The 26,414-nt window shown below is 45.0% G+C and overlaps 1 protein-coding gene across 1 annotated transcript in view; it reads right to left on the reverse strand.

Annotated features, from left to right (window-relative positions):
- The window catches only part of myo16 (myosin XVI), a 67,234-nt gene that overhangs the window by 12,992 nt on the left and 27,828 nt on the right, over nt 1-26,414 (reverse strand). Inside the window, exons 11-30 of the mRNA XM_034562370.1 lie at nt 26,281-26,391; nt 24,231-24,296; nt 22,693-22,820; nt 21,224-21,329; nt 20,148-20,265; nt 19,480-19,627; nt 19,286-19,403; nt 17,501-17,618; nt 16,766-16,837; nt 16,253-16,394; nt 15,579-15,651; nt 12,811-12,963; nt 12,031-12,237; nt 11,357-11,432; nt 10,032-10,228; nt 9,055-9,135; nt 7,502-7,707; nt 2,403-2,505; nt 1,619-1,715; nt 1,260-1,533 (exon numbers count right to left, since the gene is read on the reverse strand). Coding sequence (XP_034418261.1) covers nt 1,260-1,533; nt 1,619-1,715; nt 2,403-2,505; nt 7,502-7,707; nt 9,055-9,135; nt 10,032-10,228; nt 11,357-11,432; nt 12,031-12,237; nt 12,811-12,963; nt 15,579-15,651; nt 16,253-16,394; nt 16,766-16,837; nt 17,501-17,618; nt 19,286-19,403; nt 19,480-19,627; nt 20,148-20,265; nt 21,224-21,329; nt 22,693-22,820; nt 24,231-24,296; nt 26,281-26,391 — 2,594 coding nt within the window. The remainder of the gene's footprint in view (nt 1-1,259; nt 1,534-1,618; nt 1,716-2,402; nt 2,506-7,501; nt 7,708-9,054; nt 9,136-10,031; nt 10,229-11,356; nt 11,433-12,030; nt 12,238-12,810; nt 12,964-15,578; nt 15,652-16,252; nt 16,395-16,765; nt 16,838-17,500; nt 17,619-19,285; nt 19,404-19,479; nt 19,628-20,147; nt 20,266-21,223; nt 21,330-22,692; nt 22,821-24,230; nt 24,297-26,280; nt 26,392-26,414) is intronic.

The raw sequence follows: 26,414 nt of genomic DNA on the forward strand, positions 1-26,414 counted from the left end.
GAGTTTGGATGAATATGATCCCCTCTACAATGAGACAACCGTGACTCCTCTCCCAGTCCGGCTACTGACACCAGTCCTGTTGGAAGCCTCCCTAAGCTCCTGTCTTTTGTTCTCCAGATGCTCCACGTACAAGGACACGTAGAGGACACGGAAATCACGCGTGTGTATGTTTCTTTTCATCTTTTTGGATGTATTGCCTCATCCCTAACGCTAGACCCTTAACCTATTCATTAAACCATATTAAAAGTGTCAGTGCGCCGATGTGTCTCAACTTGTGCATTAAAATGTCGTTTTCCACTTTTACAGGCAGGTTCAAGTTGACGTTAGCGAGAAGCAAAAACACTTATGTGTCATCGAGTCAGACAACAAATCTTTAAAAAGTTTAGCGAACACATATTTTCTCAAAACGTATTGAGACATTAGCATATTATTAACCAGTGGTTGTCAGGCCGAGATGAAAGTCAATATTAACAAATGGTAATGCTTCCTCTGCGGAGAAAAAACATGGTGTTAAAATAATAAATGCATTAATTATGCAGTGGGCCATGGAGCACACGCAATACATCACATGTATGCAGGCTTATCAGGGCTGAAATGCATAAGTCATATTTCAGGTATTACCATACACAAGTCATTTTTCAAAAGGTTGATCATTTAGCACCCCGTAAGAGTTTCTTATTACTTTTTATTTAACCCTTTGCGATTCAGCCCTCTAGTGTTATGCTATTTGGTCCAGGCATTGGTATGTTATATTAGGATGAGGTAAGGTGGCGGTAAGGATAACACAATAAGTGCAACACACTTTTAATACAGTCTGATAACGTTGCTCATTATCTGACTATCCATCACAAAGGGTACAATTAAAAGCCGACAGCGCACAGGGATACAATCATTAATGGAGCTGACACGCGTCGCACCGACATGGGCCCACTCGTGCAGAAACACACACCCAAACAAATGCAAATGATTCCTTCACATAACACGTCCTGTGAATGACAGTAACTGCAGATTGTTGAATGAATTAACTTTACTGTCGGTAGTAATAAAAGCCCCACTTCAGCTAGAATATGGTTTTGATGGGTCGCATTAGTGTGAAGTAATCAGCAGAAAGGTGGAAGTCTATCATCCAAATAACTTTTTAATCAAATGATTATTTTTGCAAGAACGGGGACAAAATAACATCAGAAATACAAATAACAAATGGGGGATATTGCTCTCGTACCTTTACCTTCGAATTGAGAGGGTATTTTCTAATTTACCTCCTGACGGGCTGATCCTCCTCCTTGCCCACCGGCTCGGGCCTCTCACCAAGCGGTGGGCTGTTGCTAAGGGTGTTGAGAAGGCTGTTGCCATGGCAGCGTAGGCGGTCGCTCTCTCGTGCAATGTCGGATGCATTCTGGATAACCAACTGGTCGTAGGTTCGCAGCCCCATGTCTTCTGCCCCCTGCAGGAAACGCTGCACACTGCACTCCTCTTTCTGCCGCGTTGACAGCCGATGACGAACGCGCCGTCTGGCCAGCCAGCCTCGCACCACTGAGACGTGGGGAAGAGGAGAGAGGTGTCAGGGTAAGACACACACTTAAGAGACCTAAAAGAGAAACATTGGATGTTATATTACCTTTCTGGCAGGTGATGATCTTTTTACGAAGCTGGTAGCAGCGGTCGTTGAGCTGGTCTGCCTGCCAGTATCTCAGAAAAACTTTGCTGCTGCCCATCTACACACACACACCACAACAACACAAGTAATCATTGTTATATTCTACACTGCCATCATCATCATCAGCTTCTGGGAGTCCAGCTGTCCTTCTGATGAGAATTTGAGAAGAGCGCGACTTGCTAGCTCAGGGATTGGGAGAGCAGTGATGTAGCAATGATGTATGACAATAAGTGGGTGTGGATGGTGGGGAGGGTATGGGGGTTCGCTTGTTGACTGCATTAACTTCCTGGATTTAGAGGGCGTTTGGGGGCGCGTCACAGGCCACTCGATACCAGGTGCACAGAACTGTGGGGGTGACATACTTCAACAGACACGATGCATTCCAACACACACTACTTGAAGGAGTGGTTCGTGTGTGTCGAGCAGAACTGCATGAAAAGGTGTCTGCGGAGCATTGTGGAGGAGTGTGTATGCGTGTGTGAGGCGGTAGCTGATGTGACCTGTGGGGTCACACACTCAGACACAACAGCAGTGTGGCAGACAGGACAGGGAAGGGGGGGGCGGGGGGTTGGACGGGTCCACAACTGCTGTGTGTGTGTGAGTAGAATGATGATGAGGTGGGACAGCTGGAGCGAGTTGTGAAAGATTCCATGGGATCTTTCAAATAGAGGGTCAGGGATTAAGTTATTTGGCAAATCTTTTGTTATTGCTGGAGACAGAAAAGTGGCAAGACACACACACACACCTGCCATCCCTGGAGTTTGGACAGTTGCAGAACTGAGCGACATCTCTCTTCTGGTGACAATTTCTTCTTGTCTCCCAAAGTCGGGACGACAAGGTCGTTATATCTGAGACACACAAAATACAAACGGAAGACATCAGAGCTGAAATGCTAAAATTAAAAACTGAGACGGTACATAGCAACACCTCTTTTCAGAAAAAATGGGTTAAAGGGTCAGTGGGGTCGTACGGCAGACCAGCCAAACAGCATCTGTTTCTATTGGTGTTGCCCCAGGCAACTGTTGCTATGAATGGTCAGCTGGATGGACACGGTGGTTTGTTTGTGCCCGGGACGGTGGGGCTGAAAGGGAGAGTGAGCAAGGGAAATGTTGACCCAGAATCAAACGATAGAAAATATACAGCTCGATATAAGTGCATAACTGTAGACGTTTGAACTTGTAGAATATTTTTATCAGCAAATTCTGAATGTGTAGACATGAATGTTTGAGTACCGTCAGGGTGACAGAAGCTGGCTTATCAAGTCAATTAAATATTTTAATGCCTGCAGCACAAGTAAAAAAAAAAAAGAAAAAAAAAGTGACATAAAAATAAAACATTCCCCCCTTCATAAGCAGTTACTTCCTAAGTGCCCCTTTGAGACCTGTTCCACCTCCTCCAGGAAGAGTCAGCAGCCATACAGGGAAGAGGAAGAAAAAGAAAAGGAAGGAGATTCCTCCCTGATTTGAATGTCTTCCAGGCCTTTTTCCTCACAAGATGAGGTAATTTCAAATAAATAATCTATTTACTTGTCCATGTAAATTAAAAAAATGTAATGTTCGATGAAAAAGAAATCTCTGCAATATCTTCTTCCACTGCTTTCATGTGTTTTCATGTTCCTGCTTTAATCCTTAATGTTTATGAGTAAATGTAATTTCCCAGGCTGGACACCCTCGTGGCGTCCTCTTTGTTTACCTTTACGTCTCCAGGACGTAACACTGGTAACCCCGTGTTTAACATTGCTATGAATACTATGCACAATAAATACTATAGGCGTGTTTACAGATGATTAATCATAAATAAAGTATAGGATTGTATTTCCCAAGAGTACTGCTGTATAACATAATGCATCTCCAGCTGCTTTACTGATAATATATACTGTGCACTGAAATCATGACCATTTCTGAACGAAATGGGAATATCAGCCAAGTAAATAAACATCAATGAGACGCAGAGCGAGCTGATGATGTCACACATATGAGGAAAATGTAACAAGCAGATGGTCTGGAAGCATAAACCACTTGTGTTGTCAATAGTGACTAAGTAAATGCACGTGAATGTGGGATGTGTTTGATTTGCAGGAGTGGGGTCCGTCTGAACTCTCCCTCACCCTCTCTGTGTATGGTAATACACGTCCTGCAGACAGCACACACTGACCCCCATGGGCCATAAAGCACAAAGGAACTCTGTAAACCCACGACCTCCCCTATGAGGATATGAAAACCATGGATGGTCTCTACTTTTACAAGACCCCAGGAGGCTTCGCATGGAGTCAAAGAAGTGAAACAACTCCTTTGATAAGAGGTTTAAATGGACGGAGACCGGGCGGTTAAGGTGGTTCTCTGTGACCAACAGGCCATCAGAGTGCTGTGAGTGAGCGTGACAAAAAGGTGGTCAAGGCAATGCAGCTTGAATTTAAACCGCTCGCTTCCTCCCCCGAAGCGGCTCCTTTCTGTCGGACAAATAAATGTGTTGCCGCACCTCTCGTGTTGGCTTTGTTTACTCGTGGATTTTCATCACAGTGTTCAGTCTGAAATGATGGAGGTAACTCAATAAAGCTACAAATGCGTGCGCTTATAGAAATCATGACCCGTGTGCTCGGGAGCTGCATGTGTGACATGCTCCATGAATACTGATGCCTCTTTCTCATCCACTTTGTAAGGATGAAGATGTTAGGAAGGAAACAAGGTTCAAGTGGCAGTATTTGACCTTACACATTGGCACAAAATAAATCCCGCCACAAAACACACGGAGTATCATAAAAGACAAATAAAAAACAACGGTGAAATAGATTTCTTCGTAAATCACTCGGGTTACTAGGACAATAATGTCATTTGCTTCAGGCGGCCACTATGACTTAGTGAACTGGCCCCGCGTGGTTCTAGTGGGCAAGTGTGTGCGTTTGTGTTCACGAGTAGAAAGCAACCTCAAGATTAACAGGTGATTTATTGTCCCGTCAGTTTGATTAGTCAAGGGCCATGGCTCGTTTTGGAAAGATTGACAAATGGAAAGACTGCAATGGAGTGTGTGTGGGTGTGTGTGTGTGTGTGTGTGTGTGTGTGTGTGTGTGCGCGCATGAGAGAAAGAGGGCAGAGAACAAACGGAAAGATAAAAGAACTGTGACGAAAGAAAATTGGAAAAAGAAAAGTATGAAGATGAAAAAAGAAAAATTGCGGAAATGGCGATTCAGAAGAAGGAGCTTGTGAGGAAAGGATAAGAAAGTGAGTGAGAAAGAGCTCCGTGAAGACAGCGGTGGAGTCCACCCACACTCCTTGGCCAAGTCTGTGTTCATTCATCGGCCACGTCTGTGTTGAACTCAGTGGAAGAAACACACAGAGATATGAATGGCACTTGGGCTGACTGGTGTCTTTGTGAGTGGCGGCCACTCACATTAAGCATGGCATTCATGTATAAACACCAGAACGGGGACACACGTCAGACAAAAGGCACACTCAAAAGGTCCATTTGTATGAACACAAAAACACACACATACGCACACAGCAACGCACTGCTGAATAAAGTACATAGAATTGGGATCACTCTTTCACTGACAGTAGGATTACCATTTCAAATTGAGTTTCTAATCCCAGTAAATATGTTCAGGATACAGTTTAAACACCATGAATCTTATCTTAAACAAATACACATGGCATTTCTACAACTCTTAAAAGCAGAATTATGTTCTCTTTAGTTCGCCACCGAAACGTTGTTGATCTCCATCTTCTAGCATTAGCCTGATAAACACAATCCGAGCGAGTGCAACGACATTAACAACCAGACCAGACCAAAGATGGACCACGTTCATGCAGCTTCTTGACAAACTGCGTCTCGCTCTGCACAATCCGCACGTTGACTGCACAGCTTGTAAAGTGGAGGAACAGAGCCCCCCCCCCCCCCCCGTGTGTCAACTAACCGGCCTCAAATATAAACCTGAGACTATTCATAGTGCGTCTTGTTGCTGAATCACACTCTGTAAACCTGCTCAACGTTACATCTCACTGTAACAGCCTGCACCCCGCCGGCACACGTCTGACAACAGATCTCCTCTCTGGTCTCGGCTCTCTCTCCACTCTCAGCTGCCTAACAGATTTTATTGACTTTTGAGATACTTCCAAAAATAATAAGTGTACCAAACCTGATGAGTGCGAGTTTCATGTCAGCCTCCTGCCTTTGCTGCAATGCTACGCCTTCGCTTGGGTTAGACCTCCTCCAGACCACTCTCAACCACTCGGAAGCGGACATGTCAGATGAACTGGAGCCGGCCGTCCACTGGCAATAAGATAGATCCAAGAAGGAAGCCAACAAACAACTTTACATTTACAATGTGGTTTGTACCCAGCAACGGTTACTTAGTTCCTGGAGAAAAGCGGTCCCTTTTGAAGCTCAGTTATCTGCTGGTCACACACACATTGAGGCCTAAATGAATATGACTCACGTGCACACGGCTTAACAAACAGCTTTCAAAAAACCATCAGCAGGAACCTTTCAATTACAGTTTGAACAACAGGAGCGTGTATCAATACAAAACAGATGCTTATAGACGGACAACACTACAATCTATATTGGATTCAACAGATTCAATTCCCTGTCCAGGTGTTCTCTTATGAAAACCTATCATATATGAGATTCAATGATCTATTTCACTTGGTCTATGTTTGACCGGATAATATTAAGTGTCAGACAATACAAATGCAGCACACGTCATTTTCGCACATATTCTTTATGCTATGAACAATTGCACATTTTGGTTGTATATTTTGCACAGCTCATCCCTTGTTGTCTTCTTTTCTCTTACTATGATTATTTTGACTGTTATGCACCAAAATTCCATGTGAAAACCTCAATGACAATAAATCTTTTTCCGATTCAGATTTTGCACAATATGTACAATACCTAATCTTTAGAGTTAAGACGAGCATTATTTTTTTAAGACATCAGTGGACACACAACGACATTGTGTGTGTGTCATGGTGTATGTGTTTGTGTGGGGTGATGATATATACAGCAGGGTAGTGGAAACTTTTTTGGGGGGGGTCATGTGACCAGCTTTGTCCTCTCCTATCATCTGGCAGGAATTTTAGGCTTTTTTTTTTATATTGGAGTGGAAAACTTTAAGAAATTAGATGTGTTAATCCCAGACTTCACAGAGCTAGATGACAGTGAAAAGCAACAGATTATATGATCAGGACATGAGATGGATTTGTGGATTCACAGTTTAAGTGGGGAACAGGGATCTACCACTTTGCAGGAAAGCCAGGAACCTGGTGAAAGAGTTATGAAAAAGAGGTGATGGAGAGAAATAATGATGGACATTCAAGTGTTGGGGCACAGAGACCTTACACATAACTGTCTGGTTAATGTGTGTGTGTGTTTGTGTCGGGCTGACACGGAAAACCTGATAGTGGCAGTCATCAGCTGCAATAGACTCCCGTTATCCACTAAAAAAAAGGTCACGTCGTCCTTCTAAAACAAGGGTTGGCGCGACTCGTCAATGCTAATGTGTCAGTCTGCATGTGAGCACATGATCCCGTCCAGTATATGCCCTTGCATTTATTTGCAGATGCAGTGGAGGAATATGCTGCCAAGCTTTGGGCTTACTTTGACCTGCTCGCCCAGTTACAGATAAACTGACAGATCACGGTGACCTGCTGGGAGGGTAATGCATCTGTACAACTGTTCGCATCAGCGGGAGGAAGTGCAGGAATCCGTCCTCTTTAAAGATCTATCCGCCGAGAGACGGAGCCGAACTAGAAGAGGGGTGGGCTGTGAAGGGAATGGATCAGCATACAGAGCAATACCTTCAGGAGGATGAGTTATCTTGACTATGAAACCCGCTCCGACACTGACCTGCTGAGGAAGCCCGGGAAGGACAGGCGCACGGGGTATCCGTAACGGATCATGCGCACCATCTCGAGAACCCCGATGTGCTGCAGCTGGGTCGACACTTGGATGCTGTCGAAACTGTCTGGCTGACCACTGGCATTGGGGCGCACACACTCCACAAAGTGAGGAGTGCACGCCTGCAGCTTACTGATCACTTCTGACAGCGAGTTCTGAAAGAGGGGGGGGGGAAAAAAGATAAACAGGAGTTATGGTCAAACTCGTCATTTTAGGATCATGACGGAACGAGCAATATGTAGCGCTTTGATTTAACCACGGAGGAAGGGCTCTGGAGCTTCTTGCTTTTGATTTGCAAGACCCAGTGACCGCAGTGAGATCACGTCGTGTTGGAGATAAAGCGGTCTGATTTCTTTCTTTTTTCGCCTCTGGAGAAAGCAGAAACACAAAGAGCTCTTTCGAAGGGTGTGCGAGTGCGAACGAGTTTTTCTTCAAGCCTTTCACTCAGATGCTGCATCCAAGGTCACACACACACACACACACACAGCGAACTGACGTCAGTCTAGCGTTGGCGCACCCTTAGGTACAATGATCAATCAACCCCTCGTGCTTCAAAGTCACAACCGGCACTTACGTTGCTGCTGTCCAAACACGTGCATGTACACACACACACAAATACGTGCGCACGGCACACAGTGGCAGTTGTTCATTGTTCATTCATTCATGTGAAGGGCTTCAGGCTTGGCCTGGTACAGCATCATTCTTCGGCCCACTCTCTCCTTCCCTGAGGGACTTGTCTACCACAAGCCCACAACTCTGATTGTGCAACAAACTGGCTTCATTCAAGAGCCCAAAAGGTACCGAGCCACATTTCAGCCCCTTTGCGTCACCAGCAGACACTGAACTACTTTCCTCTGACTGAATAGTATTGTTGCTTTATATAGTTATGAAATCACAGTACCCGGCAGTGATTTCTTGAAAGGAGGAAGTTTCATTAACAAATATTTGTATTCATTTGGAGATCTGAGCCGGATGCTTGCAGGTACTCTGTGTAGGGAACGGGTACTCAGTAAAATAGAGGGAAAGGTCACATGAACATGCTGGTATTGGCTGATTGGCATTAAAACACCGTTGAGGGTTGTTGTATAGAAACTGCTTGTTAAGATAATGACAAACACTTTTTCAACAGTATTCTGGTCAAGATTCAGTTTTTGTTCATATTTATTTACTTTTTTGAGAGACTTCAATGAACTCCAAAATCCATGCACTGGGCAAAAAGGCACTGTCAGCTGGACGCTAGGCTATTACAGGGCTAACATATTCAGACAGGCAAACACATTCACACCTATGGACAATTTAGAGTCCAATCACCTGACCTGCACACATTTTCACTGTGGGAGGACATTAGTGTGGGAGAAACCCCAAGCAGAGAACATTCAAACTCCACATGTGCTAACCAATTAGTCAACATGCTCATTAATGGCTATTATGGAAAAAAGCACCAAACATCATGGTTTATAACTCAGACTTATAATCAGGCCCACTACGAATGTGATTCTTACCCTCAGCTGGACAGCCACTGTGCTGGGCCCACAGCGCTCCAGCCTTTGGAGGAAGGAGCTCGAGCCTTTCTTCTTCAAGATCTAGCATTGGACAGAGATAATGGAGAGAAACACTTACGAGATAGATCTGCATCTTAATTCAAGAAGCAACTGAGGAATAAGGAACCATGCCCACATAATGATCACGTATGAACATCATGTTAGGCCGTGTGGAGGATGTTTGCAAAGCACACTAACCCACCACATTATACCACTTCTCGGAAAATCCCAAATATCTCGCTTTCATATGCTGTACAGTCCAACTCGGCCCATTACTGTCTTCTATTGTGTTATAAATCGTCTCTACACTCAGTGTGGTTCTGCAATATGGCCCAATGTTACCGTATAAGGCTGCTGGGACAGATCAGGGAGGTGAAAGGAGTCTAGTGTAAGCCTGTTCTCTAGATGGCTATGAGCCAGAGACAGCAGGCAGGACCCCCCAGGAGGTTATGCAACCAGCAAGCCTTTCCAGTTACACATGTGTACCAATGCAATATGCTTTGTAAATATTAAAAAAAAAAGATAAAGTGTGTGATTACATGACTTTGTGTGCATGTGTTTGTATGCTTGTGTAGTTTATATCTGAAACTAATCCAATTCCCATATATATATATATATATATATATATATATATATATATAGCACTCTGTTGGGAAGTAGCTTGAATTCGATTGTTGGGTTTTTTATCTTCTAAAATTACCATCGCTGTGTGTCCATTGATCGGCACAGCAGTCGGTAGCCCGGTTGGAACAAAGACCTTGGGACTGATTGTCACTGATCGGATTTGTTCAGCTCATCAATTCCTGTATTCAATGTTCTAGTTTCAAAAGCTAGTATGAGTAAACCACCAAATGACAGAATATTTTTGTTGACCAGAAAAATTACCACGGCCTTCAACATCATTCAACGCTCACCACTCTGTGAAAAGCGTACTGTACCTTGGTGAGTTCATAGCACCTCCGGTACTGTTGGGGGACAATGTTGGCAGTGACAGGGGAGGCTGAGGGCCTCCTGTGGAGCAACAGGGCAGCTTTAGGCCCTCTAAGCCCAGCACGGCCATGGGCTGCTGGCACCAGAGAACCAGTCTGAGTCAGCTTGGACTGGAAGAGCTGCTGCAGTAACACACTCTCACTGGCTGCCGGGCACAAATCACATACGGAGACAGAGAAAGAAAGAAGAAAGAAAAAGAAGCAACAGCATTGGTGGAAAAAAGGGTGGTGGAGGGGAGCAAGGAAAAGCAAAGAAAGAATGAATGAAAGACATAAAGGAAAGAGGGAAAGAGGGAAGAAAGGAACAGTGGGGATGAAGTAAACAAGAAAAGGGGAGAAGTGTGGAGAGGAGGTTTTAAGTTAGGCTCCATGTAAACAATCAGTCAGACAACAAGAGGGGGTGGACCAACACGTGGAGCGGTCCACAACAACAATGAGCTCATTCAGTGAGCCAAACATCATGTGTGTGAACGTGGGCGTGTGGGAGGAGAGAGAGAGAGAGAGAGAGAGAGAGAGAGAGAGAGAGAGAGAGAGAGAGAGAGAGAGAGAGAGAGAGAGAGAGAGAGAGAGAGAGAGAGAGAGAGAGAGAGAGAGAGAGAGAGAGAGAGAGAGAGAGAGAGAGAGAGAGAGAGAGAGAGAGAGAGAGAGAGAGAGAGAGAAAGAAAGAAAGAAAGAAAGAAAGAAAGAAGGTATGACGGCAGGTAGGCGTACCAAGCAAAGAAAAACAAACACGAGTCCTGGACTCATTTCAGGACTTAACTACACACGGCTCCGAGGGTAATTGTCTCTTCATTCACCAGCTGAACATAGACTTACGTAGATCCCTCTCCTCTCCTGTTGGCTTAAGGCTTACACTTTAAGCAGGGAGGTGATGACACACGTTAAGAGGAAACAACGTATGCTAATGTGTGCGGCTGAATGGCAACGACGCATCGTCTCGGTCCGGGTGGAGGGAGGGACAACAGCCAAGTGTGAGTGAAGGGCTAGCCTTTAGAAGATTAGCCTCATCATGAGAAATTATAGCAATTAGGCTGCTGGATGCGAGGCTAGCCTGGCAGTCACACAACGACTGCCTGTGTCCTGCTAACCACAACACCCCACATCTGGCACCTTCTGCAGACAACATACACACAGACGGAGCCGTCTGCTACATATGGGATGCAACACGCATCCAGAAAAACAACCACACTTTTAGACAAAGAGTGGTTCTGTGTGATTGAGTTTGCTCTGACGCCACAATGCGGTCATCCGTGTGTTCTCTATTGGGTACTTACACTTCATCGTAAACAGGAGGTTCTGAGGAAGAGAGTCCTTGTTTCTTGTGAGCGATCCTGTGAGATCATATGAAATCTGGTGGAAAAACAAATCATACGTAGACATCCACTTAAACGATGCATTTTAATCTTACATACAATATAAAATAGTTTTGAATAAAGACCATCTTGCGATGGGATCACACCAAAATCGGGCCAGGAGCTTAAGTGCTTGGAACGCACACATTTTGAAACTTAGCCTCCATTTTCATAGATTTGTTTTCCAGCTGCAGCCTATTTATTTAATCTCTCTTATTTTTAAGTTTGAATACACACGCACCAACTCCTTATTTGTAAGGAAATGTAATGTAACAGAGTTTAGACCCAACGGTCAGTCATTTAGTAGTATATTAGTTGTTTTTGGGAAAGATAATAATGGTTCATTCAGTGAATTAGTTATATATTATTTGTTTGTGGAAAGAGAATAATGGTGTTAAGATTTTAGTTTTCAGCTGTGGAGCACAGGGGCTCAACTTGAGTTATTGTCCATTAAGTTGTGATTGAGGTTTGTGGTTTATGGTGGGCTTTTAGAAGTCTACTGCAATGACAATGAGTCGTGATGGAGTTCATGTTATACCACGCAGCCCCTCCCACCTTTAAATAAATATATACATTCTTCAGTAACACAGACAGACCTGTCCGGCATAGTGGCTGACGGTGAATGCTGGGCCCTGGTCTTTGGGCGGTGGGTTTCCGTTGCCATCCTTGGTTGTGAGAGAGAGAGAGAGACAGGGAGTCGGATTGGAGTCCAGCTGGGCCGACAGCCTCTTGTACAGGGCCTGCTCCGCCGGCCGCGGGCTCTGGCTCTCCTCATCCAACACGCACAGCAATCCCTGAGGCTCCTGGAGAATCAACAAACAGAAGCTCCAGTTATTTATGTCATGTTTACAAAGAACTCTTGATAACAAGAGTGATGCAACGTTTTCATTACGACACTTTCATTGATCACTACAGGGTGTAGCTATCCCTCTGATTTTACGTAACTATTTGATCATTAGTGATAAGAGATTATAGACAGACATGAAACATGGGGTGAAAGGGGAACATGCCGTAAAGGTTGAACAACAGGCAAGTTGTAACCACTGGGCTACCTTCAGTCCTCATAGTAATAATCCAGTTTGGAGTTAGATTTTTTTACACAATCAGCCTTTATGTACGTCACATGTTTGTTGTATAGAAACCTTTAAATTAAACTTAAATAAAGACAAAAAAATAACTCAACAGCTATTAAATTAGATGAAATTGTTTCCAACCTTAAAAAAAAAAAGGAGGAAAAAACTAAGTGATAAAAGTGTGAATTAGATCCGTGTGATTTAAAAGCTTTTTGTCAACGCTCTGGATGGACTTGCAATGTTGAATTACGTCATGAGACACCAAACTGGACCGGACTGGTTTAAACAAGCCGTGTACAGTACCTGAAGAAAGAAGTCCAGAACGGCTGGCTGGTTGCCGGGGGAGGGAGGGGTCTCCATGGCGATGCCCTCCTGCAGACACTCAGCCTGCTCCTGCTGGAAGAGCACCTCAGAGACGTACTGCCTTAGCCGCTCGTTGGTCATGTTCACGCACAGCTGGAATGCACACAACACACACACGCACACACACACACACACACACACACACACAAGCTGTAAACTCACACTTCAGTGTACGTGCTAAGAAATTCCTCTTCAGGGACACAAAGCTTATATGTTTTAGTTTTAAAGCAAATGAATGCACAAACACAACCTGGAACGCAACCTGCTGTGGCACCAACGGGGAAGTCAATGGGGCACGAATGAACAGACTACTCATATAAGCAGACCCCAGAGGTGCTCAAAGGGACATCACGTGCAACAGTATACATAGTAATACATGTCCCGATGTAGGGCCTTTATTCCATGTCATTATAATATGGTCAAAGTGTTCCTGCTGAGACACATGAACTCTTCCTAACCCAGCAGTCGACCAATCACAGCACTGGAGTCAATCAAATGGGGGTTTGCCTGGTGCGTCTGGTGAGTGTGTGTGTGTGGGGGGGACTCAAGTGTGACTTGTCACATTGACGTAATGAGAAGGAACACAGAATATGAAGTGGAACAACGCAGGACAGCATTCTGCAGCGGCAGGCCTGTTTAAACTTCTCCTGAACCCAAATGTGTCACAAAGTGGAACGCAAAAAAATAAATAAAAAATTCTTTCAGCGGTGTAGTCTAGGAACAAACTCGTCATTCTTGCGCTCCAGTGAGTCCCTGTCCCCGTTTTCAACCCAAGATCTGATGCATCTTTTTTTAGTTTTTGTCACCGACACAAAAATGGATGCCAGACCAATGCAGCCATGTGATAAGAACATTAATCTTGTAGGGTCAGGTAAACAAGGACCAGCTCACAAATAAAGTGAGAATGAAACTACTCATGTTGTATTCAGTGCCCAAGTAAAGCCTGGCAGCCCTTAGCTTTGGGGTAATGTTATTTGCCATTTATTTATCCATTCACTGATTCTCTTTGGGCACCGTTGTGCGATTGAATCAGAACAATCACAACATGACCCACATTTCGTCTCCCGGCTGGCTGATTGAGAAGTGCTGATCGAGAGGTGTGTTACGCCGTCCTGTTCTCCTCCATCAGTGTTTGTCTCTTCTTTGTCTTCACGCTAGTCTCGTAGAGGAAAGGCTTAGTCCCAGCAGGTGGTTGATTGAGTTAGCTCATTAGCAAAGTGCTGAGCAGGTACAACACACCTCTGAAAAACACAGCTCTAATTAACAAGCCCTAATGACCCAGATCACGCTGCGCATGTGGAGCCTGCCCGAGTACGAATCTGCTCGTGTGTACAAACATGTCAAGAGTGCGAGTGCTTGTTTGTCACTGATGTGCCACAGCTACTGTAAAAGATCATCGGAGTTTGTTTATCCAGACCTCGCTTCTCCTCCGGGTGCGTAACGCGTGAGATTTGAACAGGCTGATATTAAAGAATGCAGCTCGCCATCAACAATGGAGGAGATGTCTGGGAGAAAGGGAGGTGGGCAACGCCACCGCCTGCCAGAGATATAGTGTCTCTTTGTTTCTTCTATTTTGTTAGCCTCCCGCCCCTCTCTTCCCTTCTGGCACTTGCACTCTCTGTGACTGAAAGAGGAAAGGTCACGCGATCCCTCGCTTCCACTAAGATTAGAGAATATTGAGACTAAGACCGCTGACATCTTAGTGTCACGCACGCACACACACACGAAAACCAAAGTCACACACGAGAATGCAAGCAAAGACAAACACACACTGGCCTTAATAAAGGCTGTGAGGAGATTGGGTGTTCCTGAGGGAGCAAACGTAAGCTCTGAGTAGAAGGAACAAGCACTTAGCCTCTGTGGTGTGTGTGTGTGTAGGTGTAGGTGTGTTTGTGTGTGGTGAAATACAGTCTATACTTTTCTGCACATGACAGATTTACAGCCCATAACAAGTGAGCTGCACATGTTGTACTCTGTATACTATGCAATGTAAATACACACGCGGACAAGAGGAAAACAACAGAGCATCGTAGACACGCTCAGCCAGCTGTGTCAAGAAAAGAAAAAAGGAAAGAACAGAAAGAAAGTCAAGTTTCCGATTCCTATAAAAAAAAAAAAAAATGCTATTGCTTCTCCACCTATAAATAAAATAATTTTACACACACACACACACACACACACACACACACACACACACACACACACACACACACACACACACACACACACACACACACACACACACACACACACACACACACACACACACACACACACACACACACACACACACACACACACACACACACACACACACACACACACACACACACACACACACACACAGAGAGAGGAGCCTTTGTGTCAGCCCTCAGTTCATTTAAGGACAGCTGAACATCACGCCACAGTCAGACACAGACCTCATCTCATTCATTGCAATTACAGACTAAAATGTCTCGGCTAAAATAGATAACAGTCCCAAATATTTTCACAATTTGATTAAGATCTGTTTGAAACTACAAAACCACACACTATTCAGAGAAATTCCAATAGCTCGGGGCAGCCTTCTCAGCCAATGATGCTAATCAGGGAATGCCATGAATGCATTTGGCTTGATTAGGAGAAGAAATGTGTCGGCTTGAGGGAAACAACATTGACGCGCGTCTTTGGGATTTACTGAAATCTAATAAAAGTAGACATTTTCCCACCTGCTCAAATCCATTCCTCTGAACTTCTTCAAACCCAAAGATGTCCAAAATCCTAATTTCCAAGGCAGGATCGCTAGAAGGAAAGAACAGATGGAGAGCAAATGTATTACGTATTGCTTTGACTCCAGGATCAACGTGAGGACTTGTTTGCTTGCGTCACACTGACAGGAATTATCATGTTTGTGTGTGTGTGCAATAACACACATGAAGAGGGTTTGTTCGCAGCAGGTAGAGTGGTTGACAGATAAATGATGTTGTGTGGTTGGTGTGTAAACAAGGCAAAGCACAAACACATTCCAGAAGATGGAGCACCAGTTATCTGACAGAGTGTGATAAGACCTCACAACATCAACACCACATAGGATCCATTGGCCTCCATCTAAGAGTGAGCGTGAGTGTGTGTGTGTGTGTGTGTGTGTGTGTGTGTGTGTTTTTAAGTTGTTGTGCGCAAGACCTTCACAGAAACCTTGGGTGTGTCCTCTACCTTGTTGTTTTTCATTTCAGTGTACTTGCCTATCTGTGCATGTTATGCAATGTAAACTATTTCAAACCTTCACTCTAAACTATGTGTCTGTCACAATATCAGTGTCGTCAGTGCAGAGGCCCTGAGTGAGAGACATGATGTGATGACAGATGAAAGAAAGCAACCCACACACACGAACACACAGCTATACCCAATGCTGTCCTCTTGTCCCTGGAGGTAGTCGTTGGTACTGTTGACCAGATAGCTGAAGAGGCGTCCGTAGATGACCTTCGCGAGCTGGTCTCTGTACTGCTCTGACATCTCCACTGTCTGGCCCCTCGTGATCAAGTCACCTGACACAAAAAGGACATTGCAACCACATTTCTTGATGATTATTGTTGATAGCACAGTGATGGAACCATATCTGTAAGTATCATTTGGGGATTTTACGTCCCTAATGCTTAAAAGAAGTGATTGTTTTCTGCTGCAAGACGACACTGAGGAGTGTGTTTTAAACATGGTTGTCCTGCTTGTTGAAATGTAAGTTTCTGCACCTTATTAAAAGATGCATTTATAACTTAAAGAGGGTTCAGGTTTTTCCTGTACATCTTCTACATGTCTTTGTCGTAAAGATTAATCCGATGATAAATCATAGTGACAGATTAAATCCGTTTATGCATGTAGAATAGAGGCCTAGTGACGACGGAGGCTGGTGAGTGGATACCTTTGAAGTACTGGACGTCAGAGGTGAGGGCGGTGCTTAAGTCACTGGAGCACACCTGCAGCAATCCAGCAACTGTAAGATCGGAAACAGTCAGAATATAAAATATTAGGATGACAGAAAGGTTGCTCTGATAACATCCCAGAAATAAATGTGCTCTTCCCCACTCTGACGACAACATCCCGCTGCCAGCGCAACGAGCTGAGGCAATCTAATCGATCAGCAGAGCCGGCAGCAATTAGTCATCAGTGGACTTCTGAGCAGAACCCATAAACAAGCAGCAGAAACAGGTGACGGAAAACACCAGAATCCCTTCGCTCACGTCACTAGATCATGACATCACATCTCCCTGACAACGACTGGCGCTTTCCCGTTCGGGCGCTGATGTTGTTTGTTTACCATCTCACTAAAGGTCAGGGGTCACAGGACCAAATGTAGCGGTTGCGGAATGAGGGGAGATAGAAATAGAGATAAACAGAGACACCAATAGCGGGTTTCAGAGGGATCTCTCCTCACGCTTTGGCAAAAACACATGGCTTACCAAAGAGGTGATTGTCTGGCCTTTAGCTCGCGCTGGCAAGCCGCCAAGCCGAGATTCAAGATACAGAGAAAGGGAGGAGCGGTGACGATGAGGTAAACACGACGATTGGGTGGGATGCTCCCCTCTCCTTACTGACACCCCCCCCCCCCACCCGGGGCGGGAAATGTGACCCTGGTCATGTGACGGAGGGCACTGACCTCTCTCTAGCAGCTGCAGGTCAGAAGGGAAGGCTGTATCGTCATCCGTCAATGCAGTGAAACGTAGGTCCCCAATATGGAGCACAGCAGAAAGCAGCATAAACACCGAGTCCACCTCCTAGCAGAGAGAGAGAGAGAAAAGAGTGGGGGGGTAGAGAGGAAACCTTTATGAACTACAAGTTGGAGTTAGGAATTTCCCTTTTTCCCACTGCGTAATACCAACATGCACTACATGAAATGCTGAAGACATGGTTTCATGATCCTAAATCCAACCTTGGGACTGGCGATATATATACTATATTTATCTTAAAGTTGACTAATGCCATGAAAAATAAAGAAATACACAAATAGAAAATCCAACGGTTTGGAAACACGCATCAACCCCTCTTCTCTTCATTCACACACTTATTTTGCTCCGTCCCACTCTCCCTTCCTCTGTGCCCTTGAGTAGAGGACGCTTAATGGAATACCCCATTACCCACTGCTCTGAATGTCTGAGAGGGGGATGCTCGAGTCTGAGGGTGTGTGCGTATATGTACACACACACACACACACACACACACACACACACACACACACACACACACACACACACACACACACACACACACACACACACACACACACACACACACACACACACACACACACACACACACACACACACACACACACACACACACACACACACACACACACACACACACACACACACACACACACACACACACACACACACACGGATATTGGAGCTGATATCTGGGAGATAAACACAAGCATTAGTCTCTGTCCGACACTCTATACACAGACAGACTCCCCCTGCTTAGAAAGGGAGGAGAAAGAGAGCGAGGGAGAGGAAAGGAGCAAAAAGGGAGCGTTAATGACGATTGACCTTTGGGTCTGGGCTGGGAGTCTTCCCCCGATTAGACTTAGACAGAGACCAATGGGTGGTCCATCACTTCCACTCTTACCCCCTCCGCTCCTTTTTCTGTCCCTGGGACTCTCTCTCTTATCCAGTGGACACTAGTGCCCTCTGATATAAGCCTATCTATCGCTCTATCCCCGCCAGGCCTTTAGGCCATGCCTGTGTGTATTGACTGCTGCTGGATTAAAAGGTGAGGTGCTGGACACTCACGGCTGACAGATGCTGACTGGGAATCTAAGAATAGAATCTGATAATAGGCCGGGAACACAGCTGGTGGCGAACAGGACGGACTGTACCGCACACACTGGAGCACACTACATGCACCCAGCAGGCACAAATCAATGTTGTCATATGATATTTAGATGGATAATAGGAAATGAGTCCCAATCCCAAGAGATCAAAACATTAAAAAGGCCAAATATGTTGTTAGAAACCGATGATGGTCGTCTCATTTCAAATACTTGAGTGGGAGGACACACCGTTGTGTCCTTTGCATCACTCAGTGTCCCTCAATCCATTATGCAGTGGTCAATTGCTTAATGGATCAATCCTCTTTGATTTGAACATTACTTTAGACCGGGACATTATTTACCAGGTATTACAGAGATGACATTCTAGTCATATGCTTTGACAATTACAAATGGAACAACATCTCATAGAATGGGGTCAGTGGTTTTTGCCGTCTGGGAGGTTAGAGACGCATCATTTGGAGGATCCGGCCCATGGACTCAGTTTGTGTCAGGACAAATACGTGGCTACTTCAGGGTCTGCAACATCAAGACTTTGAATGATCCGTGCTGTCGATAACCTTTGAATGAACAGGAACAATAACAGAAGCCGCATGCAGTGCCAGTCGATACCTGCTTGTTGAAGCCCAGGGCTCGCAGGGCTTGTTTGACTGCTGCCAGGCGTTCCCTGCTCTGGGCAGAGGCTGTAGCTACTGGAGGGTTCTCCCCCAGAAGTCCTCCGCTAAGATACCTGGAGTAAGGACAGAAATGTATTTATGTATACACATATATGTATAATATACATGCGGCAGCTGACAGACACTAACCTATGAGCCAGGACATTGCTGAGGTTAAGTGCGCTGCTCTCCTCAGGTGACAGGCCTCCAGCCATCATATAAAAGATGTTGAAGCTGTGTTGGTGAGGAGGCAGGTGGACCAGGCGAGACTTCTCCAGCATGTGGGTGTACACACGGGCTTAAACATCAGATTTGTTTAGTACTTTAATAAAGTGCGTTTGAATTACATTTCATCAGACGGTAGTAGTCGTACTGAACATTAAATGGATGCTGACCGATTAAACCAACTGGGGTAAAATAAGGTAAACAGGACTTTAAATAATGGAGCACAAATTGAACCGTGTACGAGTAAACTCATAGGCTTATACTGCCCCCTGCTGGTTGTTCACTATTGAGTACCCACACCCATAGCAAGTCATCACAGTTATGTGCTGTAGATATATTGTGAAGTAGCGATCCAAACTAAAGAAAACAATGACTATTTTCTCACCTATTTTGGTAATAAATATTCGATTTAATTAAATTAAAAAAAACTAAAAATGTTGTTTAAAAAAAGAATCGGTTAAGAAAACATGTCAATAAACCAGAATATAGACATTTTAAAGAATTAAGAAGAATGTTTTAACACTTTGAGACAAACTCATGGGAAATACAGACAATACCATCAATCAGTTTCCATTGAGAGAAACGTAGCTCACCTCTGAGCAGTGTCCTCCTCTTGTCACAATAGTGGATGGTCAACAACTTGATGAAGCGGCTCGAGTTGTTGTTCCTCAGAGTCTTTGCATGACCAAAGGCCTCCAGAATGCAGTTAACCTGCACATTTTATTAAACCAGAGGAAATGTTAAAAGTGAGTTGGAATATCCTCACCCAGTATGTGTGCCTTTATAATGAAATCCACCGACACAAAGCATCTCTCTCTACACTCGAATCAAAAGATTCCACTTTCCACCACTAGATGTCGATATGCACCTGTTATATGGGAACCCGGTGTTGTACGTGTCCCAGGATGATCAGAGAGAGCTGACCCAGATATCGACGACATAACGATGACTTCATCAGAAACACGTCACTTGCGGTCCCTGGCTCCACACTGCTTTGTTACCAGACTGATAGACTGAGTGCAGAGCCGTGAATCGTGTGCTGAACACCACCAACATGTCGACATGAACCACGTCTACACGATGGGGAATACACGAAGAGGCAGGAATGCGAGTGCTTTCTTTCTTGTTAAATGAAGTCCTCTTAATGGAAATCTTGATGATGCAATACAACACAGGGTCTCAATGCTCAAATGCTGTCGAGCAGAGAAAAGAGGACCAGTAAAGGCCCTTCCTGTGTCCGCTAATCCATACGCCTATTCTCTCCTCCAGCACGGCAACCAGAAGAACCGCGGGAGACATTTACGCAGCTATGACCACCGTCTCACTACAATGTGTGTCATCTGATTTTTGATCAGAGATGACACATGCGAGGGGGAACAAGAAGCGCAGTAAAGACGTGCGCATGGGGGGGAGAGAGAAGGATGTACGAGCCAGTCGGTGAATTCGCATTGCACATTGAATTTGAAATTCAAAAGATGTCTACCATAACATTATTTTTCTTGTAAAGACACAAGAGCATGAGAGCAACCCTGGAGTCAAGACTCATGCCCAGGACAGTGTGGTTACATCAGATATTCCTTCACCACTTAAGCCTCCAAGAGACCCGGTGACTGTTTGAAGTGTAAAAAAAAAAGAAAAAAAAAGAGAAGAGTATCAGGACCAGACTTACATGTTTCATTCTGGGCTCCAGCGCAAAGCCTTTGGGGCTGGAGCGAGCTGTCAGGTGCCTCACTATGTGCTTACAGGCCTCCGTTTTCCCAGAACCACTTTCACCACTAGAGGCAGAAAGAAAATGATATCATTGTTTTACTAGTTTGCATTGCCTATAATGTTTTATGTCTATGTTTGTTTCATAACAATACCACATATGAACATTGACAGGTTTAGCTTGCTGTGATCATTCCTTGTGTTCATATTGGACATTAAGAAATACTACACAAATTGATCACGCTTAAGAGTTAAAAGCAAACATATCAGAACAAAAATCAAGCATCTCTGTGTGTGTTGCCATTCTCAGAAGAATAGGTGTAACGCATTAGTCATCGGGGTCTTTCCCACATCCGTCACCTCGGTTACGTGTCTCCACCTACCTGACATCACCCCCTCAGGAACCCCCACCCATTGAAATCTATTCCTTCTGTCTGACTCGACTAACATTGCTCCATTGATCCCCACTTTCCACACGCTGTTACGGCCACAATGTATCTGGCCGTGGGCGCCCGTTTTTAATGAATTAATAGCGTTGAGTGGATATTAAAGCTGACATAAGGTACCTCTACAGTACATGCTCCGACAATTACCGATATGCAGAGAGCTGAGACAGTTAGAGTAGCACCAAGCAGATGGCTTCAGAAGGTCAGAAGCCCTCACTAATGACCGCAGTGTGCCGCACCGCGTGTCTGTGTGTATGTATGCGGTACTCGATTTCCTACTTACTGCCCCGCTGAGTGCAAAGTCCAAAAGCCTTTCCGCTGTCTTTTCATTTACCACTTTTTTTTCTATTAGATTTCAAGGGCATTTTGTGATAGCACTAGCTTCCGGGGGATAATGGCCTCAGATTGCCTGTAAACGTGTGAACGCGTGTTCTTTGGTGCATGTGTGAGGAAATGAAGAGGAAACGTGGACGAACAAGAAAGTGTGAGTAAAGAGTGTAGCAGGGAAAGAACGAAGGGAAAAGGTGCGTGCCTATCAGGATGCATTGTACAATGTCCGAGCATGTGCGTGTTTGTGTGTGTGAGACGGATAGCCTGTGGCCAGGGCACATTAACTCAGCCAGATTGGTTACAACTCAGCGGGAATGTCACCGCATTGCTGGAGTGTCATTTAATTGCAGTCAGGGAGCTGTACGTCCAGCCGAGAACAAAGAGCGAGACGCTTCAGAGCTCACAGCGAACCTCCATCTCTGCGTGAACATTGAACAGGTCCGCAGCTCGGCTCAGGCTGAGCGCTATTAATCCCTCAGGGACCGTTTAACAGGCGTGTGGCGGGGAGGGGTGTGGACCAACCAGGTGGCCAGCAGAACATCAAGATAATTTGGCGCAATTATTTCGCTCCGTTGAGATTTCTGTCTCATAATCCCGAGGCGGAGAGTCCGGCGTTTGTGAGAGTGTGTTTGCGTGTCGAGTTTGGCGGCCGTACCTCACAATGAAACACTGCGGGCGTCTCTCCTGCAGCATCATGTGGTAAGCTCTCTCTGCAGAGGAGAAGATGTGAGGCGGCAGAGAGGAGCACAGACGACCCGTGGAGCTCAGGTACAACTGACTGACCTGTGAGAGAAAGACAGGCCCGCCAACACATTGGATTACATTACATTACATTACATGTCATTTAGCTGACGCTTTTATCCAAAGCGACTTACTAGGCCACGTCATTGTAATAGAAAGAAGTAATAAGCGTCCCTCTTCCTCTGTCGTTTTAGAGGTGTAACCCATATAATGCATCACGTGCCAAAATTATATCTATTTTTTTTTCTCTTCCATGTTCTATATTTTATCAGCTGTCTGGAGCGTTCAGTTTAGTGTCGAAATATCCATTCGCACTCCACTCCAAGGCTTTAGTCCACTGAGGTGTTTGAAGAATGTCACTCAGGTTCTGCTCTTCAAACGTTTTTTTAAGGAGGTTCTGATCTGTATATTTTAGTTCTCTCAGTTTAGTTTGACAAACTGAATCTTGCACTGAAACCTGGAACAGAAACTATATTTTAAATGTTGCACAATGTATGCCGAAGAAAGAAAGACAGACTGGATGCCCTCCATTGTCTGTCAAACTGAACTGTGATGTGACTGTAGTCTCACACCCTCCTTCTAAACAAGATGTGTGCCAGTACTGCATTGGTGTCTGTGGAAAAGGAAAGGAGGGTGGTCTGTGGACCACCAGACCAAAGGGGGGGTGACAGACGGCCAGCAGGTCACACATGTTGCGACATATGTCCTTCTCACGGTGGCTCCTCCCTGCTCGTCCCTACAGCCTCTCAGTCAAGTGTGGACGCCTGGAGTGAATCCAGACGCAGGCAGGAATGGGACAGCCCGAGGGGCCTTTGGCTTCATTCTGTCATGGCAGGAGAAGACGTCTCCGCCCACCATCCAACTACTCCTGGGTCCACACGGGCAAGCGCTAAGCTGGCATCAATTCAGCTATTTCAAAATGAGTTATCCACTGCTATAAATAAGGTGACACACACACACACTGTTGTTGACTGATATCACAACGTAAAACAAATGACATCAAAGTCTGTCAGTCATTCACTGACAGACTCACTGAGTGCCGCTTTTCATCACTAGATTTAGTGTTTTTAAAATGAATTCTTGAAAGCGGTGAGGTAGGATATTAAAGTATGTCTCTGTGTGTGTGTGTGTGTGTGTGTGTGTGCTAGCTAAACCGGATACTTCCCTTCCCTTGCAGAGTCAGCCTTGTGCTGTGTATCATTGACAGGAAGACTGCATAATTTATCAACCACAAGGTTCATTTCATCTGTTCATGTCCTGCATTAATATCAGACAGCAAACCTCCTTTATATTATGCATGTGAAATGCGGAGCCTATCAAATGTAAAGTCACACGTTTTCAGAATGGATCATCGTACATAGACCCGCAAAAATGAAATATTAAGAGAGAAAGCTTGTCGTATAATGTAAGCCTTTGTGAAATAGACTAGAGGTCATCTAAATACCTGCTTACCAAAGTGGAGTAGATGGGCAGCTCTTTGTTTGGGTTGACCAGCAGGAGGATGTGTCCAATGTACGTCTACAAAAGTAAAGACAAAGCTCCATGTAAGACATTTATTATTTGAGGTTGACCATTTTGACATGCAAACAGGCTGAAGCTGGTTTATAATTACCGACAGACTGTCTGAACATAACACTGAACTGGAAAGAAAGTGCTGTCTCAGTCTTATTTTTTTACATCAGAATTCATGGCAGTGACAATCTCCATTAACATAAGAATATGGTAATCTCAGGGCAGAGAAAGGTCACAAAGGGACCTCCGACACGATAACCTCAGCAATAACCTTTGTCCAATAGAAAGAAGCAAAAAAAAAAAAAAAAAAAAGATTCCGCCCTCCCACGCCACGTATACACAATCCCCGAGGCCATTTAGATCAAATTAACCAACACTCGATTCCTGACCCTTTCCACTGAACCGCAAGCCCTCCGGAGTCCCATTTCAGCCCTGCAGGATGTTTCGAAAGCCAACGCTCTTTTCCTCCGGGGAGAACGCAGACATTGCTGACGTTCTGTAACACGCTGCTCTGTCCTTCGGGCCGGGGCTCAAGGTTAATGACTTGAACCAACTCCCACTGGTTGCAGACACAGAGCAAAAATCACACTAAAAGTGACCGAGTAAACGGAGTAAAACTTAAACACTGACTGGGGAAGGCTGGATGTTTGACCGGGACGTCACAAGATTAAAACAGTCACATCCTTCCCCAGGTCCTTGCTGCTCTCTATATTGGCAGAAGGCAGCAGACCACTCATCAAAGCCCCCCACCCCCCCATCTCTGACCACCCTGCTGGGAACATATGGAGCATTCACCGCCTTTGTCCTCTCCCTCTTTCTGTCCTCCATCACATCTCTGCTTTGTTCACCTCTTTCTTGAAATGCACCCCCCCCCCCCCTCCCCCCCTCCATGAGCATAAGGTCATACCGTAAGTATGAAAATAAGAAGGTTTAGAGAAGATGAATACTATGTTGAAAACGTTATCTTAACATATTCCAGGCTTTATTTAGGAATATCCTCGCCATTAACAGAAGGGCGCATAACTCATGATCCAATGTCCCCACGAATGCTGCACTTTGTCCTTTCTTTTGACCTCGTCTTCTTCAAATTGGACTGCACCTCAAGTCCGGCCCCTCGCTATTCTGAATTATTATAATTTCTCTTTTCTTCAGCCACCATCTCTGCTGCCTTTTTTTTTTTTGTCAACCCCTTATCAGTTGTCCCCTGCTGTGGCTAACCCTGCTGTCTGTCACCCATCTGGAGTTCCATAATAACCGACTATTACCGCTTCCTCACAGAGAAGAGTGCAGCAGATAGCTCCACATTGATCTGGTTCCAGTCTTTATAGAGCTCTGACCCCCCATGGAGAAGCATGGGCCAGACTACAGTTTTAAAAGGAAGGGAGAAAATGACAGGACTATAAAATGGACAAATGTTGGAGATTAAAGCCCCTTTACTCCTGAATATAGTTATGGATTTATCTTCCAATCGATCTAAATGGTATTGATTTTGCAATTGTCACCAGTGTAAGTATATGTGTGAGTTTGTGTGTGTGTAGGCGTGTGTCTGTGTGTGTTAGAATGAGCTTCCCCTCTTACAATTCAGCAGGTTGAAACAGAGAGGGGAAGGGATTCAGCTAATAAACACAAAAAGGGCTTTGCAGGCTAAAAAGATTTAACGTTATTCACAAATATAAATATGGTCCGCACAATAGTGTTCAGGAGAGAAGGTACAGTATTGCAATGCACCGTTTATACTTCAGACACAAGAATCCTCCACATGTACACATGCTGGAGGGAAACCCACTGCGGTGCTCACAGGTATGAAGATGGTGTGATCTTTATGAAATCCCCAGACCGTGAACGCCACAACACTCCACTACAAATTAACTGTAGTTATGCCTAAGAGAGTGTGTGTGTGTGTGTGTGTGTGTGTTTCTCTCTGTTCTGCGACTGCTTTGTGTTGTTGAGCATGTTGAATGCCGAGTGGGACTTCCTGGTTCAGTCTTACGTAGATTTGGTCGTTTCCGAAGCGCTTCTGCATCTCGTAGAGCAGGCTACTGTCGGTCAGCTCGCTGAGGGACGCCAGGTCGTCGTTGGGAGCGGGAGGCATCAGCTTGACCTGAGGAAAGCATTGCAAGCTGA

This window comes from Cyclopterus lumpus, chromosome 21 (assembly GCF_009769545.1).
Source record: "Cyclopterus lumpus isolate fCycLum1 chromosome 21, fCycLum1.pri, whole genome shotgun sequence".
In the NCBI taxonomy this organism is placed as follows: Eukaryota; Metazoa; Chordata; class Actinopteri; order Perciformes; family Cyclopteridae; genus Cyclopterus; species Cyclopterus lumpus.